The 17,199-nt window shown below is 38.5% G+C and overlaps 1 protein-coding gene across 7 annotated transcripts in view; it reads left to right on the top strand.

Moving 5' to 3' along the window:
* LOC149549193 (plant cysteine oxidase 4-like) overlaps positions 1 to 17,199 on the top strand; it is a 220,238-nt gene that overhangs the window by 147,771 nt on the left and 55,268 nt on the right. For 4 of the 7 annotated variants that reach the window (XM_089792607.1, XM_089792610.1, XM_089792608.1 and 1 more), the window contains one exon: positions 574 to 648. The exons of the other annotated variants lie outside the window; for them this stretch is intronic. In XM_089792607.1, the coding sequence (XP_089648733.1) occupies positions 574 to 648 (75 nt within the window). The remainder of the gene's footprint in view (positions 1 to 573; positions 649 to 17,199) is intronic. 7 annotated transcript variants of the gene reach the window in all.

Genomic DNA, 17,199 nt, shown 5'->3' with positions numbered 1-17,199 from the left:
TATGAATGTTGAGTTTCATAGGGTGTGACAATGTGTAAATATAAAATTTAATGCAACATTATTATCCTTCCACTAATCCAAAGTCATTTTGCAGTTTCAGTGGAAGTAACCTCTTGTTTGGATATTAAAATCTGGCAAGGAACTATAGTTTGCATATCAATTGTAGGATAATTAGTTGTTATGTTTAAAGATATATTGGCTAGTTAGAATAATCCTATTGAAATAAAAAGAAAATTTATATTATGGTGACTAATCTTATAGTTCACTAAGCTTTTGTTGATCTTTAATGAAATTTTGAATGGTTAGGGGTTCAAAAATATAGATTGCATCAGTAATTTCTAGGCAAGAAAATAATTTACCGGAAATAGCACATCCTTAATTTTAATTTGAAGAGTTCAAGCTGATTTTTTGGGACAGTTTCTCTTTAAATTTTGTTCTGGAGCATGTAGTAGAATCTTATTTGTCTCATTCTTTTTCTGTTTTTGACTTTGGTCACTTCTGCATTTGATTCCATTTTTTCTTAAATTAGATTTTGTGTTTGTTCAATAAAATGATATTTTTATCTTTTGTTAGGTCTTTCAAAAGCATTCAATAATTGCTGGTGGGACTGCATGGCATACGTGGAGAACATTTTCTTTGGATTTCAACGTTAGTATTAAGTAAATCCCATTTCTATAGAAAAATGTGCCTTCTTTAAAACCCACATTGCATGACTAAGAGTATGCATCAACAATCATTTGAGTACTTGGTCATGTAGTTGATACTTCTTGTCTCTGAAGTTAATCTGCACAGCGATGATGAATCATCAACCATGACATTCTCATAGCTATATTGTATGACGATGTCAGGACCATAGTTGAATCTTCCTTATCCACATTAAATTGCACTGCGATGCTTCACTTGATTAAAAAAGCATTACTTCTGGTTCATGATACTTGAGTGTTTTATCTTTCACTTGCAACTGTGCTGTTTTCTTGTGTAACAACTATGTGGCCTTGAATGCTTTTAAATCTTCCTTACGATGGAATATATTCCTTGAGCAGAGACTATGTACTCAAGTATCATATTAATTTTTTCAATTTATAGTTTTATAGCTTAACAGAGGATATCTTTTGTAAAGGAAAATCCCTTTGTGTTCAACTAGTCACCATCATGTAAGTTGCATGCTATTAAGAATACTAGAAAAATGTCTATACTGAATGCCAATGGTGATGAGATTGTAGTTCAAGGCATCGGATAAAAAAATGTCATTGCCTTTTGTCTGTAGAGAAAGTGTCTTCTCTGATAGTGGATGATATGATAGATGTCATTCAAGAAATAAATTGATTCAATGTGGTAAAAAATATTTTGATAAAATAAGGAATGTTGTTATCCAAAGAGCCACAAGCCATAAATGACAAACTGTAAAATTAAAACAAGTGAACAATTAAACTAGTAGAATTTGATATTGTATGCCCCCTTTTATAGTTTTTTTGGTAGGCAATGGGACGAAACCTAGATTGTTTATACTTTATTTATTGAGATTGATTATATTAATGTGTTATGCTCGAGTGGATTTGAACCCAAGACCTCCCGGATTAAAGGTTCACAGCTTTACCATTGTGTTGTAGGCTTTTGCCTCCCCTTTTATAATTTTTTATGGTTTAAACTTTTTTTTTGTATTTTTCCCTTTTTTGAGGAAGCAAAGAAATTCAAATAACAAATTGAAAATTGAAAATAATGATGGAAAATACTAGATCAAACACTCAAGCACTTTATAAGCCAAATTTGAACTGAATTTTGATTAAGTTAATAGCTGGTACAAACACTAGGTCACTTCAAATGCTCAGATCAGATTCAAAAATAAATTTGGGAACCGTCAAAGTCTGATTTTATTGACTTTTGCAATGATTACAAGCTGAAAACCTCTCTAAAACAGAAATCAGATCTGAAATTACAATTTTGAACTTACATAGACCTTGTTGAAATGGTATAGCTGGCTAATTTAGCTAGGTTAAGGGCTGCGTGGAATGGTTCAGTAGCTTAGTGACTATGGTAGAACCATAGTAACACGGGGACGCATCCCCCCCTTTTTGCCCCACATCCCAGAGACTTCAATGCACCAGGGACTTGGGGCGTTCCCTTGTCCCCAGTGGCACCACTAGATTCCACCACCTCCACCGAGGATGGGGGACATCCTGATGTTGACTATTTGCAGATTCGACTATTTATGTCTAATGTTCGATGTTCCAATTCAATGCAATGTTCAAGTATTTACTCTTTTACATCTTTATATCTAATATTGCAATACACATTTTCATAACTAGCATTTTAAGTACCATATGCATATATATATACCCCCTCCTGTCCCCTGCCGCCGTCCCCCCTCCATCCCCCCACCGTCCCCAAATTAAGATCCCTTTGTCCCCCTATCTTAGAAACTTGTCGCCCCCTTACGCCATCCCCCCGTCCCCCATGATGGTGTAACTATGGGTAGAACTGTAGAAGCTTAGAATGACCAAACAAATTATCTTCAACCCTTGTTTGCTGCTGATGTACTTCAAATCAGACCATTTAAACACTAATCAAATGCTAAAAGTGCCAAATGAACATGTATGGAGTGCCTTCATAGTTGGTCTCTCCCAGGTCAGCTGTAAATACTTCATAAAATGGTTCACTAGCATTGAAAACAATTTCAAATTACTTGTGCAGTTGGACTACTGCTGTGGTAAATTGATGTTGTTGTAGTTGTGTTGAACAAAGGAGATGAAACCTTCTTATATATCTTTACAAGGACGATGTTTTTTAAAGAAGCAATCATGAGGTAAAGATGAACATATAATCTAATTAATAAACTAAATAGTAAATACTAAGATGACCATTAAAGAACGAAACAATATTCTAATACCTTCCCTCAATGGTCATCATCTAACTGTTGTCTTTTGGTCACAAATTCTCCAAAACATTCTGCTGCTGCTAAGACCCTCCCTAGATTTGCAAAATGTTAATAACTAAGAAGTCAAAATCTATCTAGAAAAGAGCAGAGAAGGGTGCCCCCTTTTTAAGAAATTTTTGCAAAAGGAGACAAATGTCTATCACTGGCTCTTCCCTTGAGATGAGCATATCGCAGTGTAACGAGACTCGAACTCGGCTCGGACTCGGCAAGGGTAACTTGACTCGTGACCCAGCTCGGTGGTGAGTCGGCAAAGTGAAAAAACCTCGAAATTTTGAGATTTTTTAGGATTTAAAGAACATTCCATGCACCCATTATTGAATAAAGTGTAAAGACACAATAACATCATTGAATAGAAGATAATTTGATCATAATGCACATGCCACATACTTAAAGTTAAAAACTTAAAACTTAAAAGTCAAACATCGATTACATATGTACAATACTACAAAGTTACAAACTTACAAAGGTAAATTGCTAAAAGTAAATACTATATTAGTAGTAATTAAAGTCAAACTAAGATAAATCCATGCAAACCATCAAAATGTATATGTATTATCATTTATGCATTATGAAATCCAACATATCAAGATTCAATAGTCATCATCAAATTCAAATGTTCCAAATGCTGATCATATATTAAGTTACTGTTAAACTATTAAACAAAAAGTTAAAACAAGACTATAAGTCTACAACTATGGCTCTTAGTCGGAGTCCTCATCATCATCCTCATCCTCAGGCTCATCCTCATCGTCATCCTCATCATCATCGTCATCCTCATCCTCATCCCCATCCCCGACCTCAGCCTCAACCTCAGGCTCAGGCTTAGTATAATCTATAAAATGCCTCTTAATAAGGTGTCTAAAGTAGGTCCTAGATGTCTTAGTAGCCATAGCATCAGCTCGTGAGGTGCCTCTAGGATCAACTGTACTCTCTGTCTCTGGCTCTACCAATGTCTATGAGGTGCCACTAGGAACAACTGGAGCTCTCTGGTCCTTTGCTGCCATAGCCACAGCCTTAGCTTGGCCCTCTCTATCTACCTGGTCAAGCCACTGTAGGTCCTCATCATCAAAAACAGGATCAGTAGCCTCAGTGATCCAATTAGACTCTGGACCAACCTCCTCTAGAGTAATCGAAGAGGTGTCACTATCCAAAATCTCTCTGATCCTAATGCGTAGGTTGTAGTGCACAAAGACTAGACTATTCATTTTCTGCACAGACAACCTGTTACGCCTCTTCAAGTGAATGTGCTCGAACATGTTCCAGTTGCGCTCACAGCCAGAAGCGCTACTTGGCTGGCTCAAAATGCGGATGGCGATTTGCTGAAGGTTTTTGGTTGAAGGCCCAAACTATTGCCACCATCTATCTGAATTTTGAAAAAAGGAAAACAAAAAAATATTAGTCTCATTTCAAAATTTGAACTTTAAGTTTAAAGCTAGAAATTTAGAAACTAGATTGTATAAGGCTTAAGCTGCAATCGTTACCTGGCTACAATTTTGTACGACCACCTTTGCAAATTCGACTTGAAAAAATGGGCCCTGATGCATTATTATAGGCATCCATCTCAAGCAATATATCTGTGGGATTAGGGGACATCTTCGATACCACTGTGTATAGGCCACTAAGAACCTCCTCATCTGCCTTGAAATCATCAAGGAAACGGTATGCCGGATTGAGGTAATAGGCTACTGCGTGGATGGGCTTATGAAGCTGATTTTGCCATCTCCTATCAATTATATCCCAAATAGGGCCATAGTTTTCCTCAAGTCCTACATATTTGGCCTTAATAGTCTCCTTGACCCTATCCATGCCCTTATAAATGTAGCCCATAGAGGGCTTCTCGCCATCAGCAACTCGTAGGAGGGCTACAAGGGGCTCGGTGATCTACAAAACAATTAAACAAAAAAACAATTTAGTGAATGATGAAACTTTGCAAAGTTGCACAATGAAAATAAAACAAAAATATGTATGAGACAAATTAATTTATAAAATTTTAAGACTTAAGCTTTTAAAATTTAAAATTTAAATTTTAAATTACCTCCACATTTTTCGAACATGGCTCCCAAAAATCATCATCATCATAAATGCATTTTGTTGCATCTATCCCTGCAGGGCTGCTCGCAAAGGAGGAGGAACTCCATTCTGGACCAACAAACATGCACCTCAACTCTAACCTTGAACTCAGCAAGGATTTTAGTATGATAAAGTTAGAGGCAAATCTTGTGATACTAGGATGAGCCAACTCCTTTCCCTTCGTGTATTTCCTCATAGTGCTGAGGACCAAGGCATGATTATAGATGAACTTACAAAGATTTTTGGACTTGGTAACACATGATTTCACCCATACAAGCTTGCCAATATCCTCTAATATGAGGTCGATGCAATGGGCCGCACATGGAGTCCAAAAGATTTTTGGGTGTCTCTCCATCAATAGTTTTCCTGCAGCAAGTTTGAATTAGTTAGTAAACAATGAAAATTTTTGATGTATTAAAAAACTTTTAATTTTCAAAATTTAATGAAAAACTAAAACAAATTTTTTAGAAGTAGAACTTAGAAAGTTAGAAGTTAAAATTTTACCTGCAGCAACATAATTAGCTGCATTATCTGTCACCACTTGGACAACATTGTCTTCCCCCACCTCCCTTATGACCTCCTCAATAGTCTCACATAAGAATTTTGCATTTTTCACACATGAGAAAGCATCTATGGACCTCAAAAACATAGTGGATCTTAAAAGTGAAAATTAAACAAAATAATTATCATTCAAGAATCAATACTCAATAAAACAAAATTTTCGTTATTCAATAATAGTATACATTAAATTTTAGATTTCAAGAAGTAGAGCATGATGAATTACCTCCGCTAGAAACAAGAAAATTTTGGAGGGTTCTGGACCTCCTATCTATCCATCCATCTGTCATGATGGTACACCCCTTTTGGCTGCAAATCTTTTTGTGGTCCTCCAACTCAAGTTTCATCTCCTCAACCATATCTAGCAAGAGGGGGCCACTCAACTCATCTTCAGTGGGGGCTTTGAACCCCGCACCACAGATGGAAACTGCATCAATCATCCCCTGCCAATAAGGAGTCCTATTACATTTATAAAAACATTTTAATTAGCATATTTCAAATTTTCAACATCAAGTTAAAAGTATAAAATTGAATATAAATTTTAAAACTTAAAACGTAAAACAATCAAATATAAATGAAGTTGAAAACTTGAAGTATCTGGCTGCTATAAATGGAATGTCGCAAAAAAACCAAAACTTGCAAATTGCTCTTACTCTAGCTTCATGTATCTCCCTATTCCAGCCCATGCTCTCAAGTGAGGGTTGTGCACTAGGAGTGGTACGCGGTACAAAAAAGTTGTCCAACTTACCAGATTTTCTGACTCTAGGACGAAGAAGAGCAGCACTACTAGAAGGGGCAGCAGCAGTAGCATCACTAGAAGTGCAAGAATAGATGTAGAAGAAGCACTAGGACGATAGGGGGGATAGGAAGAACCTTCTCCAACATAGCCTACTGACTCAAAAACATTTGCAGATGAGCGTGGAAGGGAACTAGAACCAATCAAAGCTAACTCTTCTAATTTTTTTTTTTAATCCTTTTTCTTGTTCATACTTTTCCAAGGCTACATAACAAAAACGTTGAGCCTCAATAGTTGCAGCTCCATAAGGCTCAATATCATGACCACGTAAGCCAACAATATGGTCTTTTAATCTATTTATCTCCCCACTATTAATGGTTTTGCAAAATAGGCATTTTGTTTGACTTCTCTTTCTACCCGGAAATTCTATGGTGAACTTCCAACACTCATCTTTTTTGTTGCCTTTAGAGAGCTTGGGTTTTTTTACCTCTAGAAGCCATTATGACTTAATTAAGGAAAAATGTAAAGATTGCTGCAATAAGACATTTTAGACCAAATATTACCATTTCATCATTGCATTTTATGAAGATCAAAAGTAAAAAAAAAAATTCATAAACAAACAAAAAAAATTCATGCAAAAAACCCATAAGCATAGACAAAAAAATCATCAAAATCTAAACAATCAAGTCTTACCTCTTTCAAATGCTTTGCGAAGTGTTGAGAAGAGCTCCTATAAACTCCTTGATGATCTAAATGCAAGCTCCAAGGTCACAAATGCAAGCTTTTCTCCTCCTCCTTTCAGTTGATTGCAAAATAAGAAAACTCTATTTCTCTTTTACCTCTCTCTCTCTTTCTTCTTTTCACTATAGACTGTTATGGGAGCCCTTTTAGGGTTATATGAATGAGAAATGTAAAAAAAAAAAAAAATGTAAAAAATTATATTTTAAAGGCCCGGTTTCAAGCCTGTCGCGACCGAGTCAAGAGGGTCGGGTCACGCGAGTCACTCGGTGACTTGCGAGTCACTCAGTGACTCGCGAGTCACGCGAGTCACTCCTCGTTACTCGTTACTCGTGGGTCACAAGTCATTGTGGCTCGGTGAGGTCAGCGCGGCTTGCTGACTCGTGTGACTCACGTGACTCGCCGCGAGTCACGTTACCCTGGCATATCGCTATCCCTACCAAAATCAGCAAAACATCTGACCAAAAATCATTACAAGAACATCCAACTTGATGTTGGATAATGATGTTGCTCTTCCTTGAAGGAGACAAACACCGAGAACAACTAGCATGACTTTGAGAAAAAATCGACAAACCCTCAAAACTTTGAAGAAGAGCTGATGCCCCAAAACAAATTGCAAAAAGCCACAATTTTTTCAAGGAGAAAAATAAAAAAAACTAGACATGATTTTTGAAAAATTGATCAAAACCAGGTAGCAAAATTTGAGGCATAAAGAATACAAAGCTTCTTTTTTGAGGAAAAACAGTAAAACCCAACAGATAATTTGTGAGGAAAAAATTATAAACCCGCCAAATAATTTTGATGGAAAAATTCAAAACCCATTAGATTGTGCTTGGATTTGTGTTGATGCAAGACCATCCTCATGGAAGTAGCAAGATTCACCTAATTGATGAGACTCTAGAGGAGGTTGGTATGTGTGATCCCATGAAGGTTTTGGATTGGAGCCCTGATGTGTTTTATGATTGGCTTCAATGAGATCCTGGTGGTTTTGGGCATAGCATTGTTTATATCAGATTGGCGCAGTGGAGGCTCGGTGGTTATCTACTCATCTCAATTGAATTCAATTATGCTCATGTGATCATGAAGAAGCATGAAGTTCCTAGCAAATATAGTTATCTACGTCCACGCATTGTTTGGGATCTTGGAGTTTGCGGATTGCTTGAGGACAAGCAATCTTTGGGCGGTGAGGATTTGTAATGTCCCCAATTTAATAAAATACTTTAAATAATTAAGTTTTAATGGTCCCAAGATTTAAATAATATTATTGGGACCTTTTATTATTTAATAAAGGGGACGAATTTTGATTAATTATCTGTTGGTATTTTCCGTGTCGAGATTCTTTGTAAACCCTTAGGAGTTTTCTTCGAAGGGGTATTTATGTGCGACATGTAGGAAGTTGTTAGTATGTGATTTGGATTATCTCTTTGTACAACAAATCCTTGTTGAAATTTTGTATAGTTTACCATTTCAAAAGTGGAAGATCTTCCCTACTTGGCAATTCTAGTTTCAGTGGTATTTAACCCTTGCCCTATTCTGTCTTGTATTACTTTGCTTTGGATTTGGCACATTTGGAGAGCCATCTTTGTTTTGCAAGTATAATATTTTGAGTTTTGACAATAATTTGATACATCTCTGTGCTGACGCACGCTTCTGTGTCTGACTATTATTTGGTGTATTTAGTGGATTATATCTTCCCCTCGACATCTCTACCTCACTCCCTTCAACATATTCTTCATGTTAAGTTTGTAGTTACAGTTAGATTGATATGAACACAAGTTTCATTATTGATGGTTAATCATCATTAGATAAATATTCCTTTATATACATATATTATTATATATATAATAATGTATATATTATATATATGGTTATTTATATTATTAATAAACTAACTAATGATGTTTAAACTTATATGAGATCCAAATCTGCATTTGGAACATATCTATAATAATGGCAATATAATTACATTTGCAGAACCGATCCATGTTATTCAACATAGTATTAGAGCCAAGTTGCAAATGTAAAATTCAGATTAAGAAGTGCAAAAACAACGATAACTTATTAATTGAATACATTCATGTCAACATCCTATTCAGTGAATTGAACATGATGTAGAAGCATTCTATCTCATTCGGATAGGAGAAAGGAGATTGATAATATTTTTACGATTACTAAACAAAGCGATGAAAAATAAATTAAAATTGACAATAAAAGGAACTTGCAATCAGTATGAGCTTGCGTAGTGATGACTTTGTACACAGATATCAGTGTGTTCTTATCTGCGTGAGCAACTCAATCATAGATGTCAAGTTTTTTCTGCGAGTCATTAATGGGAGACACAAGGATTATCAATAACTCTATATATATGGTATCAAACTATTGTCTCTAGAAAAGATGAATGATTCACAGTTAACAAGACTTAAAATACTGATAAGGATACCCAATGGTGTGAAAGGTTCCCATACTAACGAATTTAAGGAGGAGCAATATGGGAATACGATGTTAGGCAGAAAGGAAGGGAAAGCTACAACCATTGAAATAATCCAACCAGCATCTAATATCTAATATAGTCAAGAAGCCATATCAAATGAGAAAAATCAGAACTCGATATTATTTGCAGATTTAAATTTCAGTAACCTGCGGTAATCAGATAGAATGATTATTGTCACATGTCATAGATAATTGAGATAGAGGAAGTCTAGTGATAATGATTTTTTGGTTATACAACTAATAAATGATAAACTGGATGAAAGCTAATCAACATGTTATGAAGAAAGTCGTCTGGAGGAGTCGTGCTTCATCAATCCCAAAATTAAATGAATCATTTCAAGGTATAGGAGAATGATCAAACTACCATATAAGGGAGAGCCTACGAGAACATCATAGGGACTTTCCAACACTGAACATCAGAGTTGGATGCTTAATTCTGGACATTGCTTCACACTCATTATAAGGAAATTGATGTTGGAAATTGCATGGTACAATACATATATCCCATATAGCATAATAATGATAACACATGAAATTAGAACACATAAAGATTGTAGACTCTCAAACTTGGCAAGAATTTGCAGTCCATATATATGTCGAAAGAGCTACTTGAGACACACCTTGGAAATAGTGACATCTGTTTTGTCATATCTCAATAAAGTTGAGCACATTGCTAGAAAATAGGAAATCAGAATATCCCCGTCTCTACAGGGGAGACTCTCTTATTAGCATCAATTGAAGAGGAATTCAGTCAGCAACAGAGGGCCAGGATTGTGGATTGTATTTCTTATATGATCTACATAGTGAATCAAACATAATCTACATCTTTAGCAAATATACTATTCGAACTTGAGAATCATACCAGACTTGTTATTTGACAATATAATAATTTTAAACTTGTCCTCAATAATATCAAAATAGAAGGAAATTTATTCCAGTCATCAGCTTCAAATTCTAGCGAACTAAGTGAATCATACAAGATGAGATTATCTTTCTATTTGTGGCTGAAGTTACATGATAATGCATATACAATGAAAGGAAAATTGATAGTAACTTCACCATTTCCATGTTGTATCTATGAGTGTGGAGGTTGGAGCATTATATGCCATTTGGATACGTTATATCCCCGTTGTTCATCTTTGGTTAATCCTCCACCTATATTTGGATATTTATTGTTTCACTAGAAGAAGCTCTAAATTGATTTATCAATTCGAGAACTTGGAGGTTGTCATGTCCCCACTCTAGCTCAGTCTAACAGAGACATGTGAGTCAGCTTATTATGGGGTCTTGTAGGCTGACAGGGTTGGATAGAGACCCAGTATGGTTATTCAGCGTTGGGGACTTGGTTTTCTGGTGGGTATTGATCAGTTGGGTGACGTTCCTTGTTTTCAGGAGGCAGTTCCTACATTTATGGGGTTCATTCATACTTTTTAGGAGGTATGATCATGCCCAAGGCTGGGTTTCCATGAGATGACCCTTTGGGTTCAGTTTCAGAGGGATAGGGCTTGTTTCCTAAATTTTAGGAGCATCCCTAGATTTTAGGGATGAGACTGCCAGTGGATCCTTGATTTTCGACTTCAGTCACAGACAGGTGACAGGATGATTTTATGGTTTGTGATGTCAGTTGGGCAGCTTGTGGCTATTTGGGTTATATTTTTAATATTTCCTAAGTTAGCGTTTAATATTTAAATAAGGCTAAGTTAATAGCCATTTTGGAGTAATAAGAGAATTTTGGCCTCCTCTGGATGTGTATCCCATGTTATGATAGCTCGTTGGAAAGGTCTTGAAATTCTCTAAATCTTCCTCTTTGGTCTCAGGGCAATTCGGTGAGCGGATTTATTACTATGGTGGAAAAGGTCATTTTCTAGTGACATGGTCACTTTAAAATAAGATTTAATTCATTTTTATAGCCAACACCAATTGGGGGTCACTTTAGGGTTCGAATTGCTTTGCAAGGGGTTATAAGGAGATGGGCGCCATTTCTCATCATTATGCATATTTTTCAAACACTTCTTTTCAGATTTGCTCTGCTTGAGCGATTTGCATTCTGGGACGCAAACCTCAAGGTAATTGCTGGCTGGGACGTAACCCTCAGTAGCATTGGGTATTTACTGGCTGGGATGTAACCCTCAACAGTATTTGGTCTTGGAATTTTCAGTGGTATCAGCTGTTATCAGGGAAGGAGGACACTATTTTAGCTTGGGTCTGTAGTATTGTTTAGCTGGGCACGATTATTGGTACATGGGAAAGTGAGCCTTGCAGCAGTAGCCGCCATTTGCAGCACTTTGAAATATAGAGAGTCGGATAATCAGCAGCAGATGTTTGCATGTTCACAGTCCTTTCCATTAGCCAGTTTGGCGTCATTGTTAGGGAAAATGTATTGGATCTTTTATTTGGCTCTATAATTTAGAGATCTGCCTGGTACGATTTGTATCAATTCTGATTTTGTTGCATATTGTTATTTTCAAACTCTTTTCATATCATTTGCTCCTCATTTCTATGTGGAATAATCATCAAAAACACAAAAACAAACAAACTCTTCTGCGTTTCCGTCTAGTTCTACAAGAAAACATTAATAAACAGGAAAAAACAAAAATAAAATAAATCTACAGCAGATTTGCAATAGAGATCCATCAGGGATCTTTCTGTGGTATCAGAGCTTACATCCTATCAGCCTATAGGGTTTGTGAGAAATTGTCACAACAGATTTTGGCATCTGGGTATTGGATAAAAGTTTTTGATAAATCATTTCAGCATCTGGGTAGTCACTAGTTGGTTGATTGAATACAAATCTATGCATCCTGGTGGAGAAATACACAGATTGTACGAGTGCAAGAGGAACCAGTGGCAAGCAGAGGCCGCCAGAGACGCACAGATACCAGCTATGGGTGAGGCATAGGGTGCTGCTGGCGACGGCATGCCTACAGAGGCAGAAAAAAGAGAGATGGTGCGGACCCTATTCACTACTCAGCTCAGGATCGCTTAGGCTCTAGACAGGTTACAGGATACCTTGGAGCGTTTGGAGATGGGTGGACATAGAGGCAGGCAAAGTAGATCAGTTTCAGTGGCTGGTAGTTAGTGCAGCCATTAGTCCCATTCTTCCGTTGGGAGCTCCCTTCATTCCAGTAGGAGGCATTGCCATCGTACACCTACTATGAATAGGCCATTGCTTCCCCAATTCATACCAGGCGAACGGCCAGCGCAGGTGGAACCACCAAAAGTGGGGTTTCAAGAGTCAATTTTGAGGGCCACAGCTGAGTGGAGAGCTCTACCTCCTGAGGTTAGGGACATCTTCCCTCTTCCCTAGTATTGTGCACAGCGTAGAGATACAACCAGGTTTAGGGGAGATCGTGGTAATAGACTACCACAATAGCAGCATAATTATGACCTCAATAGAGCTACTGGGAAGATTACATTGGCCCCATATAATGGCTCAGGAGACACTAGTGCACGAGCTTGGGTCCATAAGCTGGACATATACCTTTCATTGAGGTCCATGCCTGAGTGTGAGGCTATTTAGTTTGCTGTGTTGCATTTAGAGGGGATTGCCTATGATTGGTGGCACCATGGATTGTTCACCCAGGATCACGCCTTAGTTCACTCCTATGCTAAGTTCACCGAGCGACTCATTGCACGATTTGACTGTAAGGATACAGAACTTTATTACAGGGAGTTGGCTCACCTTAAACAAACTGGTCATGCAGAAGCCTATATTAATGAGTTCCAGCATATTGCAGTTATGGTACCAGATATGCCCTAGAAATGTAGTGTGATGTTCATTGAGGGTTTGCAGGATAGACTAAAAGGATTGGTACGTGCTTTCCAACCAGCTACTCTTAAGGAGGCTATTGATGTGACATTGAGATTGGATACTGCTCCCACTTCTTATCAGGCAGATAAGAAACCATTTTGAGATTCACGGCCTGCACAGAAGGCCAATACGACACAGAACAAAGGAGGGACCTCATCTAAAACTCCTTGGATGAATCAGGAGACAAGGAATGAATTGAGGAGGAAAAAGTTGTGTTTTTCCTGCAAAGAACCATGGGAACCAGGGCACCGTTGCATGGGTAAAGGAAAGGTTCATTTGATTGAGGTGACTTCTGAGTTAGGAGATGAGGAGGTTCCTGATACTGATATTGAGGATAATACAGAAGATGTTGAGCATTTTCCGACACAGTTGGAGTTAGACACCGCTGAGCCTGTGGCATCAGCTAAAGTAGCTATGGCTACCCTCTCCAGTTATCCTAAGTTTCATGCCTTCCAGTTGAAAGGTACACTTAAGGGTAAGCGGATCACCAGTTTGGTAGACACAGGTGCTACGCATAACTTTATTGATCAAAAATTAGTTGAGAGGCGTGGCTTACAGTACGAGGAGTTTGGTGGTTTTGGAGTGAAGGTGGCTGATGGTGCCATTTTGGGTTGTACCAAGCGGATTCCACAGCTTAGTATTCAGATGGGAGATTATACTTTGATTGATGACTTCTATGTGCTTCCCATAGAAGATTATGATGTGGTTTTGGGCATGCAGTGGTTACAGGGTATTGGGCGTTACATTATTGATCACCACCGTATGCAGTTAGAGTTTCTTTCTGGCGGGCAGAAGGTGATTTTGAGGGCAGCGTCAGATGGTGGACCCAGGGAGGTACTTAGCATAATGGAGAGTCAGTCTCTATTTGCTAAGCTTTCCAAATGTGAGTTTGGATTGGGGGAGGTGTTATATTTGGGTCATGTGATCAGTGCTAAGGGGGTGAAGGTGCATGAAGAGAAGATTCAGAATTGGCCTGTCCCTCGGAACATTACTGAGTTACGAGGGCTCCTTGGATTGTGTGCTTATTATAGAAGATTGGTGAAGGGTTTCTCACAGCTGGCAGCACCTTTGATAGATCTCACAAAGAAAGGATCGTTCAGATGGATAGAACAAGCACAGGGGGTCTTTGATAGACTCAAGGAGGTTATGAGTACTTGCCCCGTTTTGGCACTACCTGATTTCTCGCAGCCATTTGTCCTTGAGTATGATGCGTCGGGCTTGGGTATAGGAGCGGTGTTAATGCAGAATAGACACCCCATTGCCTATGAGAGCAGGAAGTTGCAAAACAATGAAAAGTTGTACTCTACCTATGATAAGGAAATGTTGGCTATTATGTATGCGTTAGCCAAGTTCAGACAGTATCTTGTTGGCAGTAAATTTGTGGTGAGAACAGACCATAACAATCTGAAGTATTTCCTAAATCAAACAGAGCTCAATGATCGACAACAAAAATGGGTTAGCAAAATTCAGGCTTATGACTTTGATATCAAATTCATAAAGGGGAAGAATAATACTGTGGCTGATGCACTCTCTAGGAAACCTTCATTGGCTGCCCTATGTTCATTGAGCGAGATTTCAGCAGATTGGAAGGCTCAACTTTTAGTTGAATACTCCAAAGATCAGCATGCTTGTGAGATTATGGAGGGATCGATAGTGGATGACAGATACAGTGTGGTAAATGATATTATCTACTATAAAGACAGGGTTTACCTTGTTCCGGGTTCTCAGTTGAAGGAACAAATTTTGCATGCTCTCCATGATATTCCTACAGCCGGACACCCAGGATATGGTAAGACTTATAGGGCGGTACGTGAGAGATTCTCTTGGAAGGGTCTCAAAGATGATGTTTTACGCCATGTCCGTGAGTGTATGACTTGTCAGCAGAACAAGTCGGAGCATACCTACCCAGTGGGATTATTGCAGCCCTTGTCTATACCAGAACAGAAGTGGACAGGGATCTCCATGGATTTCATTACAGGTCTTTCTCGGGTTCTAGGGAAAGATTGCATCTATGTTGTTGTGGATAGGCTAATGAAGTATGCCCACTTCTTTCTATTTGCATTAGATTTTATAGCATCGCAGGTGGCTGAGTTGTTCTTTAGGGAGGTGTTTTTTAGACTTCATGGTCTTCCCAAGACCATTGTGAGTGATAGGGTCAGCAGATTCATGAGTTCCTTCTGGCAGGAACTTTTTACACTAGCTGGTACTTTGTTAACACCTAGTACTAGTTACCACCCTCAAACGGATGGGCAGATAGAAATAGTTAACAAATGGGTTGAGGGATATTTGCGTAACTATGTGTCAGGGCAGCAAAAAGCATGGGTGCGTTGGCTGCATTTGGGCGAGTATTGTTATAATACTACGCATCATATGTCTATTGGCATGACGCCTTTCAAAGCTCTCTATGGATATAAGGCATTATCTTTCACTGATTTGGCATTTGGTGACAGTAGAGTTCCCTTGGCGCAGGATTGGTTACAAGAGAACCAGGATGTCATGAGATCTCTTAGGGAGAATTTGCAGCAAGCCCAAAATCAGCAAAAGATGTACGCTGTCAGGCACAGGATTGAGAGGGCATTTGAGGTGGATGATATGGTCTTTCTGCATTTACAACCATATCGGCAGAGCACCCTAAAAAGGGGGGGAGCTGAGAAGCTCAAACCACGTTTTTATGGTCCGTACAGGATACTCAGGCGAGTGGGAGAGGTTGCATATGAGGTTGAGTTATCACATGGCAGCAAAGTTCATAATGTATTTCATGTATCTTGCCTGAAAAAGGCCCTTGGACAGCATATTAGAGTTTCACCTGAATTACCTCCTATGGATGAGGAAGGTAAATTGATTTTGGTCCCTGATGAGATTCTTGAGGTGAGGGAACGATGGCTGAGAAGCCGGGTGATTCGAGAGTATTTGGTTCGATGGAGAGATCTTCCCATAGAGGATGCCACCTGGGAGGGTGAGAGCATTTTACAGCATCCTACATTACAGTTGCTTGTGGGCAAGCATCTCCGAGAGGGGAGGACTGTAATGTCCCCACTCTAGCTCAGTCTAACAGAGACATGTGAGTCAGCTTATTATGGGGTCTTGTAGGCTGACAAGGTTGGATAGAGACCCAGTATGGTTATTCAGTGTTGGGGACTTGGTTTTCTGGTGGGTATTGATCAGTTGGGTGAGGTTCCTTGTTTTTAGGAGGCTGTTCCTACATTTATGGGGTTCATTCCTACTTTTTAGGAGGTATGATCATGGCCAGGGCTAGGTTTCCTTGAGATGACCCTTTGGGTTCAGTTTCAGAGGGATAGGGCTTGTTTCCTAAATTTTAGGAGCATCCCTAGATTTTAGGGATGAGACTGCCAGTGGATCCTTGATTTCCGACTTCAGTCACAGACAGGTGACAGGATGATTTTATGGTTTGTGATGTCAGTTGGGCAGTTTGTGGCTATTTGGGTTATATTTTTAATATTTCCTAAGTTAGCATTTAATTTTTAAATAAGGCTAAGTTAATAGCCATTTTGGAGTAATAAGAGAATTTTGGCCTCCTCTGGATGTGTATCCCATGTTATGATAGCTCATTGGAAAGGTCTTGAAATTCTCTAAATCTTCCTCTTTGGTCTTAGGGCAATTCGGTGAGCGGATTTATTACTATGGTGGAAAAGGTCATTTTCTAGTGACATGGTCACTTTAAAATAAGATTTAATTCATTTTTATAGCCAACGCCAATTGGGGGTCACTTTAGGTTCGAATTGCTTTGCAAGGGGTTATAAGGAGATGGGCGCCATTTCTCATCATTATGCATATTTTTCAAACACTTCTTTTCAGATTTGCTCTGCTTGAGCGATTTGCATTCTGGGATGCAAACCCCAG

The sequence above is a fragment of the Cupressus sempervirens genome, chromosome 7 (genome assembly GCF_028749045.1).
Source record: "Cupressus sempervirens isolate cs-2001-9-10 chromosome 7, ASM2874904v1, whole genome shotgun sequence".
NCBI lineage: Eukaryota > Viridiplantae > Streptophyta > Pinopsida > Cupressales > Cupressaceae > Cupressus > Cupressus sempervirens.
Note: the sequence above shows the minus strand (reverse complement) of the source record. Positions and strands in the feature narration are given on the sequence as shown.